The sequence below is a fragment of the Vidua chalybeata genome, chromosome 6, assembly GCF_026979565.1.
Source record: "Vidua chalybeata isolate OUT-0048 chromosome 6, bVidCha1 merged haplotype, whole genome shotgun sequence".
In the NCBI taxonomy this organism is placed as follows: domain Eukaryota; kingdom Metazoa; phylum Chordata; class Aves; order Passeriformes; family Viduidae; genus Vidua; species Vidua chalybeata.
Window position 1 is genome coordinate 25304372 of NC_071535.1, and position 26877 is coordinate 25331248.

Sequence of the window (26877 nt, forward strand, 5' to 3'; positions counted from 1 at the left end):
TTATTCTGGTAGTATTTTTAGCAGTAGTTCATAATAGAGAATGAACATGGATTGAAGTACAGGAAATCTCAGTTTGGTTCTCAGGTCTGTTGCTCTATTTTTTCATGACTCCAAGAAAGTTGCTTCATAGTTTTAAATACTTTGATCGTATGTTATTTGGGATAGCTTTCATTATGTGTGGTATGGCACCTGTCACAGTGATTCTTCAATGCTAGCTCCATAATAGACTCTAACAGCCCCCTTAAAGACAGCAGGAACACAGGGCCAGTGTTTTGCTGTTGCCATAATGTGGGCAGCCCAGAGATGATATCCAGCTCTTTTCAGATTCTCATGGCTCAGAAAAAGGTGGGCTGTGGGTCCTCCTCCTGTGGGAGAAGAGTGTACCTTTCCTACTTGACCTGCCAGTATACAAGGAAAGTTAATGCATTTCCCAGAAAAGTGTGTGGCTCTTCAGTGGGAAAAGTGGATTGGCCACATGCAGCAAGCCTGGAAAATGGAGGAAAGATGAGTAGGAGGATGAAGATTATGCCCCTTGAAATGATGAGAAGGCAAGCATCCCAACTGGTATACTTTTGATTGAAAGTGACACCCATGTTAATCAGGGATGCTTCTAGATAGAGGCATAAGACACAATGCTGAAAATAGTCATTTGAGGCTGAGAATTGACCTTTCTGCTAAATTTAAGTTACATTCTGCTCATTAAAAGAAGAGAAAAAGCTTTCTTTACTCTGTGTGTTCTCTATAGCCAAGCAAGCGCTAAAGAGACAAAATTCACATAGGGCTCCCTACTCAGGTATCAAAACCAGCTTGCTCTTTTTTCTTGACTAGCACTTACTGGTGATTATCTCAATGGAATTTGATGACCCAATTTACATGCAGGATTTCTGTTTAATTTTTTTTTTTTTTTTTTTTTTTTTGTAATTGTAATTGTTGCATAGGGAAAAACATGGATCTCAGGGATTTTAGGAAAGGTAGGATGGTGGAACAGTTAATGTGTGACAGTGTAAGTGAAGTTAAGAGACTTGGTTATGCCTTTCTAAGGTTTTGTTCGTCTTCTCAGATACACCAGCATCCACTGCCCATGATTCATGTTGATGCATTCCTTTATGATGATGATGTTGTTGATTCATTATGTGAGGAGGGGAAAATGAGTAGGAGCTACTGCACAGAGTGTGGCTCATACAAAACTGCATCTTTAGGTAAGTGTTCTTTCGGGAACAAGAGAAAAAATTGAGTTTAACTAAACTGGTTTGTGCAGTGACTCAGCTGGACATGACAACATCCAGCTGATGGGGGAGTTTGTCCAGACTGCTGCGATATACAGGCCAGAATTATTTCCCATAAAACCAATGGAAGGAGCCTCCTACACGTGGAAGTTGAATTAATTTGCAGTATATGAGTGACAGTTGTTGCCCACAAAAACTGGGCAGGTAAGAGGCAGGCTATGTATCACTGGAGAGGAAGATGCAAGAGGAAGACAATACTGTAGAGTCCATGCAGTAGCCTGGGTCTCCTCTCACATGCTGAAAAGCAATAGAAAGCACCATCTGTCTTAAAGCTTCTGTGTGGTGTGGTACAGATCAGTGCTGTTGCCAGTAGAGCACAGCCATTGAAGGAATAGTTTATATGGAGAACGTTCCATTCATGGAAACTTTGGAGTTGAAATTAAAGCTATTAATATGTCTGCCCATAAAAAGTTTTGCACAAATTGTATTTACTACATTTCCTTTTTCAGTTAAAGAGTTCCAAGTTGCTTTGTTTTGCATTCTTTAACATATGTTACTGTGCAGAAAAAGGTAATTCAGTTTCATGAAGGATTTCAAAATTCTCCATGTAAGGCAAGGAATCCTCAGACTTGGGACAGGCTGCTTGGCTGATTACCTCTGATCTGAAAACCCTGCCCTAGTGCACTAGTACAGGCAAGAAACCACACAAGTTTTCAGTGAAGATAATTCTTCAAGTTATTATTTCAGTGGTTAATTACACAGTAGTTAGTACTGCCCACCCAACACATTTGTTCTGTTCTTATTTCCCAGAGTTTATTTCGCATTCCTTTTCCCTCATGGAACTGAAGTTTCTTTATCAACATGTACTGCCTGACCTGACAGGAAAGGTAGTGGTTGACGTTGGCTCCAGGCTTGGTGCAGTGCTATTTGCGGTAACTTCCAGCACAGGAATTCATATTTTATTACTGTGACAAACATTTTCCCTCTTTTCTGACTGCCTACTCTTATTACTCAATATTGGATGGGTCATTCTGAGAGGCACCTCTGATCTGACTCTCTGAATAGTGTAAGGTGCTGTTCACTAGCAATTTCAGTTCTTCCTCTGTTCCTCACAAGAGAAAATACAAATGATCTTGCTTATGGAGAGGAAAAGTCTGTTGTCCAAAAGAATAGCATATTGTTGTCACACATGCTGCTCTTTGGCTTGTTCCTGATGTCTCTTTCATAGTAAGTTTGTCCTCTTATGTCTTGACCATGCCTATATATAGATTAGTTATGTTAAATTCCTTTATGAAGCTGATAAACTGTTAAAATATACAAAGGAAGACTTTGATATGAATTTGTCTCCAAAAACATATTGTCCTGCTCTGCATTTTAAAATGCACATAAAATACTTCATCGAGAAACTTGAGTGCAATTTTGATTGCTTTTGGCATGGCTGGTACAACATATGGCCAACAGCAATGCAAAACACACACTACTACTTTCTCAAAAAAGTCAGTGTGTGTTTAGGGCTCAATCTTGCAAACACTTGAGCATGTGATTTTACTCATTTGAATAGTCTAATTTTGGGATCACTCAAATGAGAAGAGTTACTCCCATTTGTAAATATTTGCAGCATCGGGTCCTTAAATGGTAACATTTTGGCTAGGCTGAATTTGTTTTGAAGTATTTAAATGCTTGTATTATTATAGTAGAAGATACTCTCAAAGCACTCTTTCAAAAAAGAGTTCTGCTTTGTAACATGGTCTTGCCTTGGAGGAGGGGTGACTTCACAGGTTGTTTTTCTACTCTCTGAGTTGAATGGTTTCAGAAAACCTTAATAATGAAGTTGTAATACATGTGGATCTCAGATATTCTGTATCTTCAGCATTCTTTGTCTCTGACATTATTGGCAAAGTGTAATTATTGTGCTCAATGGAGATAGTGGCACTTAAAGCAATATTTGTTAGGGCACTGTACACTCAAGTATTTGTACTTTTTTTCTCTAACATTTCCAACAGCTTCCCAAAATCTTAGTCCAAAACTGAACTATTTTTCGGGCTTAATATTAAGTCATAATTTAGCTTTTTTTTGCACATGTACCTGTATGAAGCACCTGGAAATGTCAGTAATACAGTAACTTAGAGGAGCTGACAAAGACTTGATATCAAAATATTCCACTATATTATTGGTATATTGTCCTCCATTTTCACTCATTTTGACTCTGTTATATCTCATGTTTTTGTTCTTTTCTCTTGATATTTTCTTCTTCAATTCTCCCAAGAAACAAAAATGACACGTAGAGTCTTTTTCCTTCACACTATTTTCATAACCTGTTTTCTACACCTTTTTTCTTTCTTAGACTATTTGCCATCTGTTTTGCAGTTGAAGTGAACTTGGAGCTTTCCTTTTCTTGTTAATTTGACGTGTCATTTTGGATCTCTTAATAGAATTTTTGAGGCTTAAGAGGGAATTGTCAAATCAGGAGCTTAGCTCTGAAAAAAGTTCACATCCACTGAAAGACATTTCTCAACTCACTATTTTAAAATGTTCCTTTAATCTTAACTCGTGTTTAATTCTTTTTAAATGAAAATTTTGGACTTCTTTTAAAAGCATCACAGTTACTAAATTTCCTTTTCCTAATGTAGGGTTATCTTTATAGCTCAGCTTCCCAGCTGTATGGAGTAGAAATGAATGCAGACTTTTGCCAGTTGCAAGAAATGATGATTACAAAGTATGAGTTCATTGACAGAATAAAGGTAACTAAATACATCTTTTAGTTTATGTATTTTTAAGCACTGTGTACAAGGTATCAGGTTTAAGTGAGTGGCTGGTAAATCAGCATTCTGAGAAGTTTCTGCCTTTGATTGTTTTGATCCTAAACAAAGGCTTTACATTAGGAAAAAAAGACTTTATAGCACAGAGAAAGAGGGAAATTATCAAAATATTAATCACTTAGCCTTTTCCTGACTAGACTTACCCACTGGCTCATACAAAACAGATAAATCTTAGCTGGTTCACCCAGTGAAATCAATGACATCATTGCCACTCCTATGAAACTGAGTGTATAAAGATTTTCTGTCACAAACACAAAAGTAAATGTCAGTGATTCACTTTTGTTAGCAGAAAAATGTTTGTAGGATTTGCAAATTTGCATCTAAGGATACCTAAAAGACAGAATTATCCGTATTTCCTTTCATAGAATATCAGTGTATGTGTACCTTCCACAAACAAAATGGATTTCAAACAAAAGTGCTATCAGTATGGGAATAATTTCTCTAGTTTCATTATGGGAATAGCTACTGATATTTTAAAGAGGAAAAAAATTCCTTTCTGGACCAGAGCCATTATTTTGTTGCCAGCAAAAGTTGCTATGTAGAATATACTGAGTAGAATACTGGCTTTAACCCTGTGTTGTATGCATGTGCTCTTGAATAGAGTCACACTATGTATGGTAATTTCTTGGGTATTAAGGTAACCCAATTTTAACCTAGAAAGAAATAATAAACATATTTAACACAGGGTAAGCAGTATCACTGCGTTGCTCAATTCAGTCACAAATCCATAATCTTTGGGTTTTGCGAATGTTTTGTGTTTATAACACTTTACTGTGATGAAAGTACAGTTAGTAGCTCTCTCAAGTTAATTCAGTGGAGCTGGAGATCAATAAGTATGCTTTTCAGCACTGTATATTTTTTATTATAAGCTTTTATGTATTTTCTTCACACCTTGTAATTCTGCTGAAGTATTCATTTTGGAGCATAAAAATAAGATAATAGGTTTTCAAAGCAGTGCCGGAGGACTTAGCTATTTGAGTCTCATTAAATGCTAATTTAATCATGTGACTCCTGTTATCTCACTGCTTTGAACATTTCAATCTTATATTTTTATTTCACCCCCAAATGAATTCTCTCTAGAGGTACATGTGAGGTTGAAAAATTATGAGACTCCTGATGCTGGTCATAATTCATGACACAAGTTTGAAAAATGTTTTAGAGACTCTTCTTAAAGAGAGATTGTTTTTTTCAAGATATTCTGAATTTTTATTAGAATATGTTCCTAAACTATAGCAAAGTGAAATGGTATCTTTAGTGGCTAAATCTCTGAATGAACCTTGTGTTTCTTTGGTCAACACTTGGTTTGTTAAAGTACGGAGAAGGTTGATCAGCATCCTTTGCCATTTGAGGAAACATTTAGCTACTGGGAGGAAAGTAAACAGTTCAACAAATCTTAGGAAACTTGAGACCTCAATTCAGAAATTGTCTGTAGTCATGAAAGACTTGGTGTGTGATGCATGAAAGGCATCACTGGATGACAGGGCAGTTTTAAAATCAGTTGCTGCCTCCTCTAGTGTGCGGGCACACAGCCAAGCAGATCAGAGAGCTAGTTCAGCTGAATCCAAACCCAGCAATATTGGGATTTTGACTAGAGCAGTATCTGGGTCTGGCTCATTGTGCAGCCAGACATGCTTATGTGGTCCCAAATTCCCCAAGAGGAATGAGGATATGTTTGAGGAGAATGAGGAGCTTAGGTCACTTTGGTCAGTATGGTCACCTACTCTGTAAATGCAGAGTAATTTTAGGTCAAGTCTTAAGTATCATTCAAGTCAAGAAAGCATCAACTTATGTTCAAAGCTTCCAGTAGTTTAAGCATCTTTCTGAATTGTAGTTTAAATTATTAGGACTGCCATTAGTATTCTATCCTATGCATGGGATTATTCTTTCCCAGGTGTAGGACCCTGCATTTGCCTTTGCTGAATTTTAGAAGGTTCCTCTCTGCCCATCCCTCCATAGTATCAGCCACTCCTTCCAGCTTCCTGTCATCAGTGAACTTGCTGAGGAGGCATCACCCCTTCATCCAAGTCATTCATGGATATGTCAAACAATACTGGACCCAGTAATGGGCCTTGGGGGACATCAGTAGTGACAGGCCTCCAACTAGATCCTGTGCCACTGTTTATGACCCTCTGGGATGTGCCATTCAGTCAATTCTCAGTCCTCACTCATCCAGCCCTCACCCCCTGAGTTTGCCTGTGAGGATGTTGTGAGAAACAGAGTCGAGAGCCTTGCTGAAGTCAAAATAGACAAAATCCACTGATCTCCCCTCATCCATCCAGGTAGTTGGTTCACCACAGAACTCAATCAGGTTGGTCAAATGTGACTTAACTTCAGTGAATCCATACTGACTACTACTTATTCCTTCAAAAGATACTCCAATTTACATTTCTCATCAGATTTGGGATGCATAATAATAGAATATCCTGAGCTGAAAAGGACCCACATGGATCATTGAGTCAGATTGATACGATTTCTTTGTCTTTAAGAGGAAATCAAACACATCAGAGTGTTAATGAGCATCCATATTCTCCTGTCTCACTTGTTTTGAAAAATGACATGAAGTGCTAATATCCTTTTTATAGGTGAAGGTAGATGAAATCAAAACAGCTCCTCTTGTGCTGACTTGTTTAGTAGGATCCTCCAGTGCTACTGAGCATCCTGCCTTTCCAACATTCCCAGTCCCAATATGCATTGTGAGAATTCAGCTGTCAAATCTGGGTTTGCAGTGTCTTTTCTAGCTATAATCCTTCAGTAACCCACTGACCCTGTGAGATGCCTTTTATTATCCTCAAAATAGCTTCAACTAGCTTAACTGCTTTCCTGAAATCACTGGACATTCGTGATAAAATACAGGGAAGTGAAATGCAACAGCCATCACATACATCATCTCCTCTTTTATGGCACACAGTTCTAAATCAAAATTCAGAAGTACTTTATTTTACTGAGCATAATGGATTGAGTATTTTAATTAGACGAGTTAAATCTGATTTTTTTTTTAAATTTTTGAAAGGTTATTATGGTTGTGTATGTCAGTTTTATCTACTGTGAAGCCAGTGGAATGCCTGTTTTTGTGACTGGTTCAAAAGGGTGGTAGCAGCTGCTGTATTAGGCTGACAGGCTTCATGACTTCTCAAAGGCTGTATTTGTCTCTTAATTTATGCCTTGGGAAATTTTTCTCCTTCAGGTGGTTCATGCAGACATCTGTACTCAGCCCTCACTTCTGCAGAAGGCTGATGTTGTTGTAATGAATAATGTCTTTGAATATTTTCTTGACAGACAGGAACAGGCCAGGTAAGCTCTGTGTCCAAACAAGTTACCTATTTCTTTGGCAATATGTGTGTAACCTTGTGAATAATGGAAAACCTTAAGGTTGTGCTTTTTGAAGACACATACATAATTTATATAAGGAAATTGTTTCATGCTGCCTACTTCTAATTGTTATACTTAACTGCTAAGGTGTTCTGGAAGTTGTTTATTGTTAAACCCACTAAGCACTGTTGCTTTGTTTACCCAAACCTTGGCTTGAATCCTTGCACTGATATGTTAAAGCAGTATCTTGCTGCTAAAGAATCTGAAATTACTGTATCAGCATAGAGTTTAATCTTCAGAAGTAAGAGTCACTGACTCATTGATGTCAGAGCTTTAATATATACAGCCTACAAAGCATAGTTGTGAATGATATTTCTAATGGATATTCGTAAGGATGTGGTAGCAAACAAACATGTGGCTAAGGTTCTCTTTCAGGTACAAGGCTCTCACAGATGAGCTTTTGCTAATCCAGCAGCATCCATTTAAAGTGTAAATAACTTGATCATCCTAAGTTTAGAATGGGCAGTCAGAAAAAAGGAGTATCTGTGTCTCCACTTGGTCCCAGGCAAGTATGTAATTCTGTACCAGTTTCAGCTAAGGCTTGCCCTGCTGCCCTGGATACCAGGTGATAATACCAACCAGACAGGCACAGAATGATAGTGGATGTTTCAAAATGCCAGGAAATATATTTCCAGGCACAGGACTGAGAATTCATTTGATTGTGACATAACTTGGGAATAGTGGTTTAGTGTTGTATTAGTAGCATGAAGACAAATGACATTTGAAGAACGCTGGAAATTAAAGTCTTTTTAGTCTGAATGCTGTGAGAAATGACCTTACTTGCAAAATAAAAAAAAAAAAGGGAATGCTGGGGGCCGTATTTAAATACTCTGATTACTAATGTCTTAAGAGAAGTACTTTGTCACAGCTGTACACAAAGTATGTAAAGAGCAGCTTGTTGTGAAGCTTAATAAAGGACTGCACTTCAGGACTGGATTTTCTTCAAACCAAAGAGGCCAAATGTCAATGTTTAATCCTTGTTCGAAGTGAAAGTCTTGACAATACCAAATGATACGCATGTATGAGAATTACAAAGTTACAAAATCTAACATTGTAAGACCACGTATTCCCTGTGTTTTTAATACAAAGCTTGGTTTTATTCCTGCAAATACATTTGCTTAGATATTGACTGATAAGCATGTATTGCAAGTCTTTAAGCTTAGTCTACCTCTGGCCAATAAAGTGCAATTGTTAGATTCATTCTATATCAAATAGTGTGTTTTTTCTCAAAAATACTGTTCACCTATCTTTAAATATGTTTCAGAGCTTGGGAATTTATTGCTTGTAATGTAAGGAAAAGTGGGTCCTTATTAGTGACAGTTCCAAGTCTTGAGGAATCACTTTCAAAGCTCCAGGTAAGTTCCCTCAGCCTGTTTTAGCTGGCACTCCTGGTTATATTCTGTCAAAGTGGCATTTCTGTAGTTGAAGTTAGCTGCTTGCCAGTATTGCTGTAAGGAAGGATATATAATTTTGTGCAGAGATTAAAAGGTGGAAGAGTCAGGTTTCTGTTTTGAGGTTGACCACCAGCACATCTTCCTGTACTTGGATTGTCCTTGTGTGAAAAGGAAAATCCCAGCCTGTATCAGTAGGCTGCATGAATCATTGTATTAACGTGTATTAATATGGCAGTATGAGCTTTTGGAAGTACAGATTAGTGAGAGATGTGGTCTCCCAGCTAGCCAAGGGACTACCATCAGGCATCCTGAATCAGTTACATGGCTTTAAATTGCAGTTGGAAGCAAACATCTTTCATGTCTCTATGAAGACGGTGCATCTTTCAAAGATGTTGAATGTCTGTGCTGCTCCTGATGGGCCACGCTCCACTCTCTGTCCGTTCTGCCATCAGTCATCAGCAGATCATGTGTGTGATACCTGGTCAGATTATGTGGCCTAGCTTTAATTAAGAAACAAAACACTGATCAGACATGACAAGGTTATGTATAAAGTGACTTCCTCACAGCAGTAGTTAGTTTTAGAGAAATTGAATCACTTGTTGCCTGTATGCTGATGGGTGAAGTAGATCCTCAGCCCCAAGACCAGCAGTGGTGTCATTTGAACTTTTCTTGGAGCAGGCTGTAGTCACAGAGCAACTGAGAAGCTCTTTGTAGCCTTAATACAATACTCCCTGGGTGTAAAACAAGAAAATACCTGGGATTCTTCCATGATACTGTTAGCTGCTCCCTCAGCACATCTGTCAGAATGTCACCCTTTGAATTAGGATGCTTGAGGTTTACACAAATGCATAAAGAAAGGTGGTTGTAATATGCTAACAAAATATCTAGACTATTGACTGAGATAATTTTAAAAGTTATCTTTATTATCTCATATTTGAGTTAAAATGGCTTTTCCAGAAATTAATTTATCATTGCCATATAATTTGGAATGAGTAATCTCTCATATTATGTCTTGCCTTCTTAATGTTGAAACTCCTTAACCTTGAAACTCCTGCTGTAACATGGTGTTGACTTAAGGATCTGCTTTCATTGTTTCAGGCAGATGTACAGCTCAATCAATGGGTTGAAGAGGTGCAGCTGAACTATGATGTGTATATGGAGAAGGATATTGACAGAGAAGCGCTTGAACAGATACATTTATACAAGATTCTCTAGTACCCAGAAAAGTTTACTAGTATCCTTATGATTTATATTTTGGGCCTAAAATTAACTTGGATTGATTTGTGTGAATAAATCAGGTCAAAATTCATATTGTGGTTAATTTGAGTCATATATGTGGTTTTTAATGAAAAAGAGTATTTTGAAACATTTTCTTATTGAGGCATTTTGTCTCAACAGGATATTTTGACTTTTTACTAGGAGATATCCTCATGGTTTATTTTTTGTAGAAATGTTAAAAAGAGCATCTACATAGTAATGCTAAAAGAACATTTGGTCAGTAGCATTGTGCACTGCCAATGTTTGCTAAATATATCAAACCTAAGAATAGTGAATCCTTGTTGATGTGAATTATAAGACTGCATTTAGCGTAATGTTACATAAAAGCTGTAGTGCTGTTTCATTTTGGTATAAACCATTTATTCTTATCAGTAATAATATTTATTAACAGTATTATCTTTAGTGTTCCTCCTATGGAATTTTTAGGTTTTCTTTCCAGAGCCTGCTTGATAACCAGATTATCTACTGGCATATGTTATGAGGGAGGCACGTTCATCCATTTAGTTAGTTGTCCTTAAGGTGGGTATTAATATAAAATACTGAAGGACACCGAGGAGCCATGGAGAATTAATACAGCAAATCCAGGATGATGGAACTCTTTTCCTGCACTTCTTCTCTGGATGGTAGGAAGCGTAATAAGGGGTTAAGAAGCTGAAAATTCTGAACAGGTGTCATGGCTTAGCAGAGGCTTGGTGGTGGCGTAAAACAGTGAAAATTTGTAACAGAGCCTCCTTAGAGAGAAAAGATCCACATACGCCCACCACATTTATATTTAGCTTTTACGTTCTAAGGATGTAAAGCTTTTAGTTAGCTGAAGAATATTTTGGGTTTTAGCAAACATTAACAATCCCAAGTGCAAAAATACTAACTTCAGGAGTTTTGGACTAAGGGTGTTGTGAATTTTGAAGCATTGTTAAAAAGTTTGCTGCACAAGTTATGTCTAGTGTAAATGGGAAAACATTAAATTGGATTTCAGTCTTCAAATGATGTACAGGTCAGTGATTTCGATAATACATGCTGTAAGCAAAAAGAATCAGTGGCCTTTAGGCACTCGCCAACTCCATAAATAAATGGGACTGTAGAAAGAATAGTGAGTTTTAAGAAGTCTTACTTTCATGTCCTGTTCAGAGTGGAAGAGGATGTCTTACCTTGAGTGATACTGAACCACTGCTCAAATACTGTGTTGAATCTATTCTTCATGCATTTAAAAATGTAAAAAGATGGAAAGCTTTTCTTAAAACATTTGTTTTTTTGGTTACTTAGTTGTCAGTGACACAAGTGCCCTTAGAAAAGAAGCCTAGGAGAGGCTAAACAACAGGGTGGAGGGGTAATGCAAGGCTAACAGATCTAATAAGGAGAGAATAAAAATGAAGAAAAGAAATGCATGCGCAGTTCAGAATGAGGAAATGAGCACTGTAGTAATCAGTACAGTGGAAGCTGCGACTGGAGTATATAAATAGGCTGCTATGAAACAAAAACTGAATGGGTCATAAAAAGCTGCTTCATAACCCTACTACCATGTGAGAAGAAAACACCATGTTGGAATGCTTTTTTACTTTTTCCAGAGTCCTGAAAGATCTCCCGAATCAATTGTCAGGACTTGGGGCTCATGGTATTGGGTATGATCTGTACCCTGCACCTTGTTTTGGTAGTACGGGAACTACAACTTTCATTGCAGTTGTTCCCCCTCTTCATGCTGAGTCTTCAAATACTTTTTTTGGGTGTTGATCTCAGATTAAAAAAATTTCAATAGACTGGAGCAGATCACCAGCATATTTAATGACATCTGTATCCTCTGACTGAAAATAGCATGCGCGCATCTGGAGCTCATATGAAGCAGAGGGTGCAAAAGGGAAGCTCCCTGTCTTTTTTAGACATCAGGAGAAACTCAAGGTGAGCTCAAGCTGCTGAAATGTGTGTTTTCCTTTCCTGCCCTTGATGGGTCCTTGGTTAAAACCTTTACATTGACACGTTCACTGAGAAGAGGTGGTGGTAATTGTTTGGTTTTATCAAACTCATATTAAGAGATATATCTCCTCTGTTCTTTTAGAAGCCTCTTCCTAACTTGTCTTCATAGGGCCAGACATCACAGGGCCATTCTTTAGCATGTTATGAGCTGCCTAAATCACCTGCTGAAGAGCTAGAAACAACTCATGTATCAAGAAGGTAGTAATTGTCTCTTTTCCAGCTGGCCCTTTTCAGTCCTGTTACACATTCCCACGCACAAGGGTAGCAGAGGTAAATTGTGATGTAGTTTGCAAAACCTCATGTGAAAGGGGGCAAATCAGTCCTCCCTGTGCAGGCTCAGAAGACCTCAGATGTCAGCTGACATCCTCCCAAGAGTGTGTGTATTGCTTCAACTAAGGTTTTGCTTGTTCAGCTTAAGGAAGCTGCCGGAGTATATTCAGCATGTTGAGTCCTCGTTCTTAGTTCTGCTACTGCTGAATTGCATGGTATTTGGCCAGTGATTGAACTTTTCTCTTCCTTGGTGTCTACAGTGAAAATGAGAACAACAAAGCCAAAATCAGAGCAAGGTTGTGAATTCATTGAAATCTCAATTGCTTTGAGATTGTCATATTAAAAATGTTAAAACAGTGGAGCTCTTCTTTGTAAAGTGACCTAATTTAAAAGACCTGAAAGGCAAAGATAATACCAGTACCTCTCTCTGGCTCTTTCCTTCACCTGACAGCATTGAAAAGGAAGCACAGATTAACCACAGTACAGTGTTGAAAATGCATAAATAATTGTTTCCTAGTGCTCTCAGTTTTTACACTGCCCTTGCTGTTAGCTGGCCCCTGGTGTTGGGAGGAAGGGAGAGCGGAGTATCTGGCACCCAGATTTTTGGGCCTGCGTGCAGGGCAGCCCTGTGACAGCTGCTGGAGATGTCACGGTGGCTGCCACAAGCTGCCAGCCCGAGCTGCTCGCTGCCCTGCACAGCTCTGGGGCTGCACAGCTGGTGTGTGCTGCCACTGCCTGTGAAACACAGCTCTCTATGGCCTGACAGAGGCCCCAACCCCAGCTACAGCAGCAGTACACTGTGGTCACGAACACCTTGGAAATAACAAAATTTCACTTCTGCAGGCCTGAATTAGAAAAAATTAATGAGGGAGATGCGTATCTGCAGTGCTTATAATGGCCAGGAATTCCTGTCACACATGGAAAGCAGCTCTGCTATTCCCCAGTAGTATAACTTCCCGTGCATTACCCTGGTTTCTGCAGAAAGAGCCATCTGAAATTTGAACCCATCAAGAACTACTAGTAGTAGTAAAAGAAGTACTCTGTAGTAGTAAAAGAAAAAGAAGAAAAAAAAAGACTCTGGATCCACTGTAGTAGTACAAAAAAAAGCTATAAGAATGAGAGATTCACTTTGCAGACAGGAAACACTGCAAGTATCTTGAGACTGTTTTCAAAAAATCACCAAATGCCTAGTGAGAACAGCCTGGCTCTCAAAGGTGTGTCATATTCCATGTGCCTGTTTTCACAGAAAGCAATACTGGAAGGGGCTAATGGCCCATGCTTAGGAAAACTTGACAATGGAGTAGGCTTGAAAAAACCCAAATCCAGCTCCTTCATTCCTCACCATCTGTATCCTTCTCTCTTTCCTAGGTTTCTCCTGTCTCTTGTCTCTTCTCAGCTGTCTTCTCTCCCTGCTGCTAGTGCCAGGATCAGCCTGTGGTGCAGCAGGAGCTGTGCCTGAGTGTGGCTGCAGCCTACACGTCTTCTCTGTTACTGGAAGACAATAATAGAAAATGTGACCTGAAACTTCAGCTGAGCAACTTCTAGGGTTTGCTGCAGGCTGGAATAATGACAGAAATATTTTTAAGGGGTTGCTTTGTACTCGCCAGGAATTCCTGGTGGGGACTCCAGTGAAAAGAGCAGACCCTGCTCCATCTCATCTCTGAGGCCTCACAACAGACTCAGGCTCTGGCTGCCCCCTGCCCACCCTTGGTAAAGCAGGAGTTGACATGCACAATGCCAGTACTCTTTGCCAGCATTTTAACAAATGGCCTTGGGCTGTCACGAGCCGTCTGCAGTAGAGGGAATTGTATTTGTAGAAATAAGTGGGAGAAGAAGGCAGTGCTGCTTTTCCAACAAATGCATGTTAAATGCTCCTGGAAATGTCTATACTTCCACTCATTCATTATGTGAGAGCAGATTAATGTGGCACAGTGTTTTGGGGAAGGAGGAGATGGAACATCATGCTTAAGTGTACATGTTTTTTTAAATTCCTTTGCAGAAAGGAATTTGTGCAGCTTGTATCTCTTTAAAAATTGACATGTTCGCGTCACCCTAGGGGTGAGTCTTTTCCAACAGGAACAAGATAGCAGTATGCTGGAAGGCTTAGAACTGATCACCTCCAGTGTCCCTTGTAGCTTGTAATGTAGGAGTTCTCTATGTGAACACATGCTGGAGTCATTCCCCATCCAGCAAAGCTATATAAAAACCCCAAACCCAGAAGTTCACTATTAGGTGTAACTCTTTTGTACTAAGCATTTGCTTCCCCTCTTTTTTTTTTTTTTTTTTTGCTGCATGACATGTGTAATGTCCCAGCTCTTCCCACAGTTGTGGTACTACTTTACCTGGAGATACCGTCTTGGGGATTTTTGCATTCATGCTTCTCTGGAGACTCCTCTCCTTCCACTTGGTGGGACAGAAGAAGAAAATAGTTTTCATTCTTCATCACAGGGTGCATCAGAGGTCCAGGTTCTCCTGATCTGCCTCTCTCTCTCTGTGAAAATGGCCATGATTGCTTACTTACTTTCCATCACCTGGCTCAAGCCCCACCAAACACCTTTGGCAGGTGGGGGAGAGGGGAGGTTCTGTGTCTTTGCTCAGCTGTGCTTCCCGAGGTTTACCCAAGCAGGGAAGGCAGCCGGCCAAAACTGTCAGCCTGAGCTGGAAATAGCAAGGACGGGCAAAGTTGGCAGGAGACTTCATGCCAAAATTTGGAAGACACTAATTTGCCAGAGTTGCTAGCAGCCCCAGCAGAAATCAGGCCCCAATTATCTGCAGTATTGTGTGAGCATATGTATTGTGTATATGTATATATATCCACCAACATAATGAGACTCTGCTTATCCTTGAGAGTCAGCTATGTACACAGACAAAGGTAGAAGAAAGGAAATAATATTTCCTATTTTCCACATGGGGCATTGAATTTTGTGTGGTTATTGTGATTGTGTAAATGAGGTAATTGCACACACATGGTCTGCTGTAGGATTGCTGAGTGCACTCTTTGTGGTCAGTATTTCTAAGGATGTAAAACTGGGAGCATGAAAATACATAGCTGTTAAAATAAATAATATCTATTTTAAAATGACATTAAGAAGATAAGTAGTACACCATTTACTGGTGGGGGGGTGGGGGTAAGGGAGGGGAACAGAACATCACTGATGGCTTCCTGGCAAAACAATTTGAGACACAAGCACCAAGCTGACATACAGATAAACATTTTAAGGCCACTGGTATAATGAAGAATTTGGGTGGAGCTGCCTGCTTCCAACTGCTTGAACAAAGAAAAAAATACTAATTTTAATAGTAAGCTAAACAGAAAGTTAACAAAACATTAGGCGTAGCACCTTAAAATGAGATTAAGCATGATGTTGTGGAAGCAGTTGCTGACTAACTAGGGTTGGATGCTGAGGAGCAGTATTCCCTACTAGAGATCACAGATGCCTACATGTTTTCTTTCAGTCCTGTGTAAGGTGTACATGCTGAGGATGTAAGTAAACAAGTATATCAGCTTTGTAATTTTGAAAGCATTTTGAATAGTAAGTACATTTCAGTTAGGAGCTAGTAAGCTCAAGTAATTTCATTTTGAGCTAGTAAGCTCAAGTAATCTGTAACTACTATGCTACGTATATGTACTAGGGGTGTCACTCTCAGAAGTCTACACAGGAGCAGCTCAGCATTTCTACTGATTCTTTCCCACTTGTGTATGTTAGAAAGACTGAGCCAGTGACTGGTAGGTCATTGTCAGCTCTCCATTCTTGCCAGGGCAATAACCCAAAAGGTCATCAGCAAAAAAAAAAATCCAAATCAGAGCCAGGCAATGAGGGAGTTGCCAAGCATTCAAGGATTTTATAGTCAAAACTGCTGCATATGTGGGCACAACATGTGGTGTTGCAATACTGTGAGTCTGTGTTTCTCAATGCACTTACTGAAATTAGTAAGGATCACCACTGTCTATTTAAAATCTCCGTGTCATACACTGACTCTCTACTTCAGTGTCATCAAGGTGTCAGCCAGAAATTCTGAGGTAGCAGAAGAATCCAAAATATGTACAGCTTTTGGCCCCCTTTTGGGAAGGGGCTGATTGTGGAATACAGTACATGTTGGCCTTTTTTTATTTTTAATGACTCATATTTTGGACCTTATTCCTGTTTGTCTTTCAGTGCCAAACAGAAATTACTATTTAGGTCAAACTGCTGTTGTGGTACTAATAGGAGCAGACATGAGTTTTATCGATGGATTTCACAGCTATGCATTTTGCAGACTGAAGTTCCCTCTCCTGGCTACTTCTGACATTTAGCTGTGATGGTGTTAATACCAGCTTCTAGTGCTACCTCTGCCATTTTACTTGCACACGCTCAGCTGGGGAATAAAGCTGGGAATTTACCTTAGCCAAACGTGAGCTGGTTAGCAATCCAGGGGTCTCTACTACCAGCTAATGTTTAGAAGGCCAAAAGTACCTCCTAAGGCTACTATTTTCTTCCTTTGCATCCTCAGATTTTTCTGCAGGTAAGAGGAACCCTAAAATTACTTGATTTTTGTTCACTTTCTGAGAAGGTTGTGCTAACAGGAACAGCATGACTGAGCACAGCCTGATAATTAGGTCTGGTTTTACTTACGTAGATAACAAAATGGTTTTTGTGAAATTTCCCAATCCCTTTCAAACTGATCCTTTTACAGTACATGTATGATATAACATCCAACACTGCATTAATTTTCTCTTTCTGGTTTTGTTTCTTGTTTTTGTGTTTGGTTTTGTTCAGTGGGGTTTTCTTTCCTGGTCAATTGTTTCACCCAAACTTTGTATGCAAAACAGTTGATGCCACCCTGAAACTCTCGTAACAGAAGGATGTTCTTACCACTTACTGCTTTGAGTTGATAGTTGTGCTCTGAACTAACAGAAGTTAGTTGCAGCACCCGCATTTAATCATAACTGTGCATATGGTTTAGTTCTCACAGATAATATGGATGAGTATTGAGTAGCTAGAAGGAGGTATTCTAATGAGACTTTGAAGCAGACCATTCAACCCAGAGCTAATGGCCTTTCAGTAATAAGGATTTATTTTATTTTACTGTCTTGTAGCTACAGTGATATGGTATCCAGACTTGGGATGATTCCTTCATCCTTCCTGCAAGTGGCTGCAAAGGGCATGGAGGGAGTGGAGAAGACAGAGCTGGTCAGAAACTTAATTCTGTCCCCTCCCCATGTAGGCCTTAATAGTAATGAAGGACCTTGGCAGAGAGGAGAGCAGATAAACATCCTGTATATGTGGATGACGTCCCTGCTCACAGCCTAAATTAACTGTCAGAGATATCTAGGCTCCAAAACAAGTATTTCCAGTGCATGGGAATGCTGTGATCACAGCACATGAGAAACAAGGTGCAAACTTCTCAGCATCACCAGAGCAGCCTGGTGGCTGGCTGGTGGGAAAAGCAGTCATGCACTGCTTGGTGCCCCAGAGAGGAGGTAAAGCCTCCAGACCCAACAATGACCTGAGCCTAGTGCTAAGCCCTGTTTAGCACTGCACCACAGCTGAGCCCTTTCCATCACTCCCAGCCCTGAGCAGCCATCTGTCTGTTCTTGCAGCCATTGAGTTTGCTAAGTCAGTGAGGACTTCTCCCCATAAATTCCCACTTTGCTTCTGACATGACCTAGACTGTTTTTTCTCCCCTGCCTTGCAGAACCATCCCACCTCTCCCAGTCATGTTTCCTTTACTCTTTCTACAATGTTTTCAGAAATGTATATGAGCTTTCCAATTACCTCACCCCTTGGTGAGGGAGGTTGGAGTACAGAGGTCAATAGACAGGGATCTGTTTCTGCCCAAACTGGTTCACCTGGATATTGGTTCCCAACCAGTTTTCCTGTGAGGTGCGGAAGGGGCAAGGCAAGAAGGAAAAGTAGGAGAAATCAAGAGCAGGAGGGCTTGTTCTGAAAGAATTAGGGGAAGATTGCTCCAGGCAAGGAGTCTGTGTATCTGCCCCTGGGAGCTGGGGTGATGCACAGCTGATGGACAGCCATCCCTTTCTCCTCTGTGTGCTCCCTGTTCCCAGGACAGTTTTAGGGCACTAGGGGAAGAGGGAGCGAGGAACCAGCAGAGGACTGGCAGCACCTAATGATTGTGTAGCATGGGATAGCAGTCAACACTCCTCCTTCTATGGGGAACAGCCCTCTATAAAGTTCTGGCCAGAGAAGATCCTGAGCTGGAAGAGACCCATAAAGAACTATTGAGTGCACCTGTTACCTGTGTTTTCCAGAGAAAAGCTTTCCAGCCTGGCTGTCAAGACGGCTCTTTCCCATCTCCACTGCACTCAGACCCTGGTCTTTGAAGGAGCTCTCCCTGCAAAGCCAAGGCTCAGCCCAATACTTTTAACCACCCCTACCAGTGTTTTTTTCAGAAGCCATATTTATGACAATGTATACATTAGATACAGATTGCTTAATTTGCATAGGTGCCAGACACAGAGATGCACGAAATTTGGCAGGTAAGCCCAGACGCAGAGGGTGTGAGTGGTGCAAGAGGGAGGAGACAGGGCCCTTGTTTGTGTTCCTGTGAGGATTGCTGCTGGCAGAGCAAAATGGGTTTAACTGGAACCCAAAAGATTTCAGATCAAAGCTGTGAAAAGGCTTTAAAACACATTCTGCTCTCCTCCTGCATTGCACCACCACTCTCTTATTCTTTGCTTTAAGCAAAAACTTTGACTGTGGTCAAATTATTATGCGTGTGAAGAAGGTGCCACACGAGGCAGCTGCAGCAGGTTTTGGCAAATCAGCTAAGTGTGAGACATCCTGGTGGAACCTTGTCAGGTTTAGCAGTGATGGTTACACATTGTCTGCCTCCCATCTCCCCCACCTCACTGCCGGGGTCCTTGCCCTAGAAGTGGCCAAAGCAGGGGCTTGCTGCCTCACCCTGCACAGGCCATCGGCCAGACCCCGCGGAGAAATTGCCCTTCTCAGCATCTGCTCATTTCCCCTGCTGCTGGGACAGACGGCGCTGGGACAGGGCACAGCAGGCATGGGGGAGGTAAAGCGTCACAGATCGCTGCTGTTCAGTTCAGCAGAGCCCATCTGTCAGGGCCTTTAAAATGCATTCAGTCCCAAGATGGAGGTTTCCAGTACAAATCAAGCGGCTTTAGTTGGATGCTACTTAGTAGGATCTGCTCATAATGAACCAAAAACTTGGATAGGCACCTCTGCCAAATCCAGCCAAGCAGTTCAGTGCATTAGCATAAGCAGCTTGCTACTCTTCCCTGCAGAGTGGAGCAAGGTGGGCAACACACCTCATCCCTTCCTGTTCACAGCCCAGGGTTTTGTCTTAAGCCAATAATAATGGTGGGCTTGTACAAAAACACCAAGCCGTAAATGACAATATCCCTCACAAATGCTCAAATCATGCTCTGCTACCTGGCAAAAGAGATTAATATTTTGTGACTATGATACCTCAAGAAGGGAAGATATGTTGGAGTTTTGCAGACCTTTTGCTCTTGAATGAGAGGATCTGTGTAGAGTTTAAGATGTCTTAAATTGTACACATTTTAGCTGATTCATCTTGAGTTTTCTAAGTGGAGATATGGCAGAAATTTGCTAAAAAGCTAATTGAAATTTTGCCTGTTGGCAAAAGGCCAACTATGAGTAATTAGAGTGAAGGCACCTGTTGACAAGTGAGGTTACTTAAATCCTCTTTGATTTCATCACTTGTCTTTGGTAAGCAGAAGGCACATCATCATAAATTCTGCTGTCTGAGGATGACAGCAGATTGGGAATGTGGTTATCTGCCTTCACTTACTCCACTCTGAATACTCCCTCTGAGAGGCTGAGTGGGATGGCCAGAAAATAGGGAGGATGTGGTTTCTGAATTCTGAATCATGACAGTTTCCCCCCAGTACTCTTATCTGTAGTAATTTTAAAATTCCAGCCTGGTAATTAGACTGTACTTGGTCCCAGGCTCTATGGGCCATGACACTAGCTCCTTAAATTTCAGGACTAACCAGACAAATTAATTTTTTTAAATTAAAAGTTCTCCTAAACTGATATTCAATTGGAGGTCAAGCTGAGCAACAGCATTTTAGAAGTCATTCTATTACTTCCACTTCTGTTTGCATTTCTTCCCAAGCAACTCTTAAGTCCCACAGTAATTCTTCCTGTAAAACCTTTTAGTAGAGTCAGATTCAGGATGCACACTAGAAACAGATAATATGAGTGAAAATATTCCAGCAATTTGATCTTTGCTATTTCAACCTGTGTTTGAATAGATGACCTTCAGAGATCCCTTCCAGCCCTATTTGTTCAACTCTTCATAATACCTAAGGGAACATGATGACTGAAAAGAGGTGGATGTCTCTTGCTTGCAAAGATTTATTTCTAACTGGTAAACCAGTTAATTACATGTGTAGTAAAAAAAAAAAAAATCAATTAAACCAAACAAACCAATGAAAAAACAGTCCCAAAAAAACCCATTGTGAGGCCTCCAGAACTTTAAATATATACCTCAGAATAGCTGAACTCTATTTGTCTATTTTGGACAGTAAAGATATGATTAATATTTCTTCTCAGATCAGGCTAGAGCACTTGGAAGGGAAATCTGGTACTTTTGTCAGTTTTTACCCAAGTCCTTCCTGGCTAGGGGGTTCAGCTGGTGCTTGAGTCACTTCTCTTCAGCATCTGGGTAACAGCAAGTGAACAAAGCCTCAAGAGATTAGCAGTGGCTCCTGCAGGACCCCAAGAGGTGGCTTTTAGAGATCTCTCAGCAGACTTCAGTTCTGCCTAGTGACAGGATTGTCTTGGTCCCTGATCAGGACAAAACAGAGGGATACAGTGCATGCCACAGATATTCCCCATGAGATCTTGTGCTTACAGCCTGAAGTTCTGCTGCGCTAAGCACCAACTCCAGTAGTATGTAATAGGTGTAGTAGGTCAGGTGTAGTACCTGACCCTCTATGTAGTTTAACACCAAACTCAAATTCATTAATACATTCAAGCTTCACTTTATTTAATGATCACCTCTTCTAGTCTTTTTTCAAATTAGCTGACACATATAAACCTGTTACTACTGTGATATTAACCTTTTTCCTGTCTCAGTTCAGTTTATCTCAGAAATTCATCTTCAGGCTTTGAACCACTCTTACCATGAAAGCTGAGCAATACTAAAATGCAGAAATCTGACCATCACAGTACATCATAAACTGCCTATACCTCATGGAAAAATCTGACAGATGCCTTACTTGGAAATGCTTTGGTTTAGGTATGTCATTCTATTTTGTTTCCTTAATACGTTGCTATGAAAAAAGGGTCATGGTTTAGAATTTAATCTTCTCTCTATTCCTGACTTCAGTTGTAACCTCTGTCCATGTCAAAATTAGCTGGAACATCATCTTTACAGCACACACCAGGTTTGAAAGAGATCTTTTAATCTTTTTTTTTTCCTTCCTGTAAAGCTCTGAAACCTAAGCAGAAAAATAATCAAAGTTTTCTTATCCTTTTAAATTATTCTTAGTGTGAATTGATTGTGTGGTATTGATTTTAGGTATACTGTCTAAGCAGTTATATTTTGTGCAATATATTAAATAGTAAAAACAATTGAGTGCATGCATTTATTAAAAGTAGAATAATTCATTTATACATATAACACATGCCTCTGTGTACACAGACATAGAAATTCAGTCAATCAATGCAGCTGCTGGTTACATTATTTCATTTATTTTTCTATTCTATGTTCTCACTAGAAAAGATGATAATGACCTTGCAGTTGTCTTTTTCAGTGTAGAACAGCATAGACATTTGAAATTACTGGGAAAAAACATGCCATGAATTTCCATGCATAGCTGAAAAGCTGAGTAAGAAAATTAGTGAACAATGCATTGCAGCAACACACAGAATAAACCAGGCAGCACTTTATACATAAAGTTTCATATTTACTACAGAAAGGTGGATTTAAATTCAATGTCACAATGCCATTACCTGCCCTAGCTGAAAAGCCTTCTTTTGGTTTTAAGGCGGTTGCATGTAAGCTATTAAAAAAAGAATCCCAAAATAAGCAAACTTTCCCTGGAAATTTTCTGCTTCTTCCTTGCTTCAAAAGGATCCAGGAAATGGTAGACATATACATACTTCAAATCAAAGTCCAGGGTCTGATGAATAGGCTACCTGACCTTTCCCAGGGAGACACAGCAGGGAGGGCTGGAGAGGGCCAGTGCAGGGATGAAGGGCTCCTTAGGGCTCTCCATAGCTGGGGCAAGAACTGCATTTATGCATAATAATTTCTGAACTGCATATTTTCCACTCTTTTATGAGTTGTCTGCTATTGTTTAAGGGTTCACCTACATGCTGCTTTTGGGATTTATTTACCTGTAGATCAGTTCAGAAAGAGCTAGTTATATGGGTATAAGCTGTAGTGCTAAAAGCACTGTTAGCCTAGTATAACTGTGTTCACCCTAGCAGGGCAGGAGGTCACTTTATTTATATTCTTAAGTTAAAACATTGCAAAAACATTACAAAAAATTAAATCATTCCTGAGAGCAACGAGATCAGATGAATGTGCTATATTGCAAACGCTGGTTGGTATACGTTAGTGTTTATAGTGCTAATGTTGGTACTTTAGAATAATCTGCATTGTAACTTAAAAATAAATTCATAAATCTTTCCATTTATTTTAGTTGTGATTATTTTGTCTTCAGCTCCCTTGTCAATGTGTGGCTGTTTAACAATAATTAAACTGCACCTTATGATGGTTTCTTAGAAATCTTAGCTTGCCATGAATTGCTTTAGTCCACTTGGTATTGCAGGCTGGGACTCATCTGCCTCACCACGGTAAGGAGAACAATTTAAATAATTTCACTTGAGGTCTTGGTTAGTATTTTTTACCACCATGAAATGATGTAAGAATTAAAGGATAACAGGAAACTGCCTCAAATCACATTTTCAAAAGCATTTTCCAAAAGTGACTATGTTAGTAGACTTTACTGTCACCAGAAAGCCTCTGGTAATCTTACAAAGCATCTGCAATGAATAATCTTCCCCTCCCCCATCCTTATTTGTTGCCAGAAACAGCTTATAAATGCTCAGTTGAAGATGGTGCCAAATTTTGCTTTTAGGCACACTTGTAAATAGAAAATATTTCCACTGATTTTTGTAGAATTATTCCAGATTTACGCAGATGCAAGTGAAAGCCAAATTTTGCCTGGGTCTTCCCTCATGGGTGCCACTTGGTGCCCTGATCAGCTCCAGAACTGCTGCCTCTGGTGTCAGTGGAAGGCAAGTGCTTCGGCTGAATCTGCCCATAATTTGACAAATTATTATAAACAGATTTGAACAAATATTTCTTTACAAAACAAACTGGTCAGCAGGCTCCAGGTTTTAGTCTCCTGATGCATTTTACAGGAAATAATATCAAGTTAGCTATTATGAAACTACCCCCTCCTCACACATGCATAATTGCTTCCAGCTTGCTGATTATTACCCTTTCTTTAACTGATAGAGTGAGAAGAGAAATAAAAATATCTCCATACAGTAGGCCAAATCCTCATCTGGTATAAATCGACATAGCTCCATCAAAGTCAATAAAACCATCTTGATTTGCACCAGTCAAAGAGCTGATGCACTATAATTTTTTTACTTGCTTTTAAAAATAAAACCTTATGTGATTGTGTAACCAACATTACAACAGAAACCAGCATTTTCTTTTGTGAAGTTAAATGTGCCCTCCCTTTGACTTGCAAACATTTTCACTTAGATAGTCCTTCTATAGCTTCTTTTCCCTTTGCCGTCTGGCAGAATGCTCCTACCACCCTTGTGTAATGAGTGAGGTACACACTGGACTGAAAGATAATCACACACAAAATAATAATTTCATGGAGTAATGAGGACAAAGAATGAAATGCTACCACTACTCTTTCACCCAAAAGAGGAAAGATGGTTAAGCAAAGCACAAAATAAAAAAATTGTTTCTGACATTCTCTCTGATCACCATTCCCCAGTTAACAAATGTGTATTAACAGCACCAAGAAATTCGTAATTCTTACTCAGGAATGACAGTACTGTAAACTACTATTATGGATTGTTTCTTAAATAATCTTTAAAATAGTACAATGAGACTTATTTCAAGGTTTACTGAAGCTGATAGAAACTCTATGTGCTCTCTCTGGACAAACATGTCTGAAGTATATTATCGGTGTTCTCTAGGGGCTGTGAAACACATGGTGATTTTTTGGGGAATACTCTTTGTCTCTTGTACTTCTCAAAAGCACAGTGAGCTGTTCACAGCAAATCTTTTACATCCATTTCAAGGAGTTCTAAGCATTTTTGTGCAGTATATTATCGAATGAAGGTCTGGCCTTTCCCAAAACCTTCATTTTTTTGGCTGGTTGTTTTGATTGATGTGTATATTCAGAAACTCATGATAATTTCAACAACATCTTGAAAAATTGGAATGATTTCCTTGTTAATGCTGATATAGTTCTGTACTGGTTCAACAAAGAGTTGTAAGAAAATGTACACGTATTAATTCTTGGTATTTAGCAGCCCCTAACAGCATGCTGGTAGTTTTATTAAAGTTAATGGTGATATTTGTAGGATTACAGCCTTTAATTTCCAATTGCTTTTTTGAATACTGTAAAAAATTAAAGTGTAATAAAAAATGCATTAGCATGAATGTTTTCATTCCAAATGTTTTCATTCAAAATGCAGTCAAGATTAGGCTTGCTTTTAAATACATATTCCATTGCTTTGAATAACATCTTGAAAATCATTCTGTGATGCCTGGAATTCACTTGCAAAGACTGAATTGGAATTCAGTCACACATTCTAGTCTCTGTTTTAATACATATTTTTTGATTCATAGACCAGTCTGAAACACATTCAGAATTGACTGCAAAGGTTTTTATAGTAAGACTTGAAAATTTGCATATCATATTTGGTGGATATCACTACACTACTTATTTTGATTTGCAAAAGATTGCTTATCTCCATTACACTGAACCCTTTAGCTTTGGGATCCTGCTTTCTCTGAAACCATCACTTTAGACTGCAGCCTTTATTTTGTGATGAGGCTTTTCTACCTGGTCAAATGAATGAATGACTGAGATGCTGATGCAGAAGAATTAAATTCAGGTTCTTTATTATCCCTCTGTAAAATATGACTTGAAAACATGATCCCTGTAGAAGACAGTAGTTTCCCACATACCCTATAAGCAAGTATTTATAGGCAGGTGCTCTCCGGATCCGTGCAGAGGAAGTTAAAAGAAAACAGAAACTGACAAACACTTTCCATTCAGTTGGCATTGGAAGAGTGAGCCTGTCTGTAAAGAAAGGTGGTGGTAGTTCTTGCCAGACAATTCTGTCACATGCAGGGTAGGCCAGCCTTGCATAACATGGGCAAGGAGTATCAAGGCCTGCTGAGGACAAACAAAAGTTGTTCAAAAAGTCAGGTCCTGTGCTCCCTGGTACTGATGTAGACAAAGAAGCTGCTACAAAATGAAGACAATAAATCAAAAATATTTTACTTAGCTAGAAAGTGCAGTCGTTCACAGGGCCACAGTTCAGGCTTGCAGACTGTCAGGACATTTCTGGGGCTGCGGGAGCTTGGCTTTCAAGCTGCCGGTTCAATAACCCAGAGCAGGCAAGAGGCTGCTTTCTACAAAGCTGGTTCCATTTCCTATGTAACAGTGGAGCAACAGTCTCATGCTAATACGGACACTTGCAAGGGCTGAGTTTTTCGTAGAAAAATCACAATTGTTCTTTGAGGAAGCTGTGTCAGCTGATACTGAGATGGATGATCTGGATGCTCTATGCACAGGCCATTTGCCAGCAGGTTGAGGACCAGAGACCTGGTGGGTGTGGTGCCCCATTTTGGGAGACTTCAATCAGACTTCAGCTCTGATTGCTGAAAATTTGTCAAAACAGGGTGCTTCCAATGACATGCTTCAAATTCAGAACTTGTTTCAGCAGAAAACGCAAATGTAACCAGTTCCACCTCAAGGTTCTTTCCTCTAAGCATAAATCACATATGAAATAAGTGTAGGGGATTTAGGTAACATCTTAGACTGCTTTTATTTTATACACTATGGCAAAACCTTTATTTTATTCCAAAGTGTATCAACAAAGATTGAAAAAGAACACAGCACTGTCTTGCCTTAAGCATGCTGAAGCTTTGTGGCATCTTTAGACTGGATTCTTGGCTTTGGAGACTAGAGAAACCAGAAAGTGTACTGGAAGTGAAGTCAAAACAGCTTGTTACCCAACTTGCTTTTTCCACAAAGTATTGAAATACTAAGAACTCAGGAAAATAATGCTTGGATACAACTCTCTTTGTTTGTGTTGAGTTCCATTTGTTTGTCTGAAGCCAAACTGCGTGAATAATTTTGCATTCTTTATCTTAGCAGTCAATTGTGTGGTTCTGAAATTTGAGTAAGATAAGATCACAAACAAGTAAAAGCATGTATAGGCTGAAAAATCAATATGTTTCAAAGTAACAGTTGAGAAACAAATTATTGCTGTACTAATAGGCTGAAAACTAGGTTTAGAGATTCTGCTAGGACTGATAGTATTGCTAACAGTAAAGCAGTAT

General features: G+C 39.6%; 1 protein-coding gene across 1 annotated transcript in view; it reads left to right on the forward strand.

The window, feature by feature from the left end:
• Positions 1–10117, forward strand: part of LOC128789676 (uncharacterized) — a 21981-nt gene extending 11864 nt beyond the window's left edge. The window contains exons 4-9 of the mRNA XM_053945845.1: positions 1061–1199; positions 2037–2158; positions 3857–3967; positions 7230–7336; positions 8679–8769; positions 9907–10117. Coding sequence (XP_053801820.1) covers positions 1061–1199; positions 2037–2158; positions 3857–3967; positions 7230–7336; positions 8679–8769; positions 9907–10023 — 687 coding nt within the window. The 3' untranslated portion in view covers positions 10024–10117. The remainder of the gene's footprint in view (positions 1–1060; positions 1200–2036; positions 2159–3856; positions 3968–7229; positions 7337–8678; positions 8770–9906) is intronic.
• The last annotated feature ends 16760 nt before the right edge of the window (positions 10118–26877 follow it).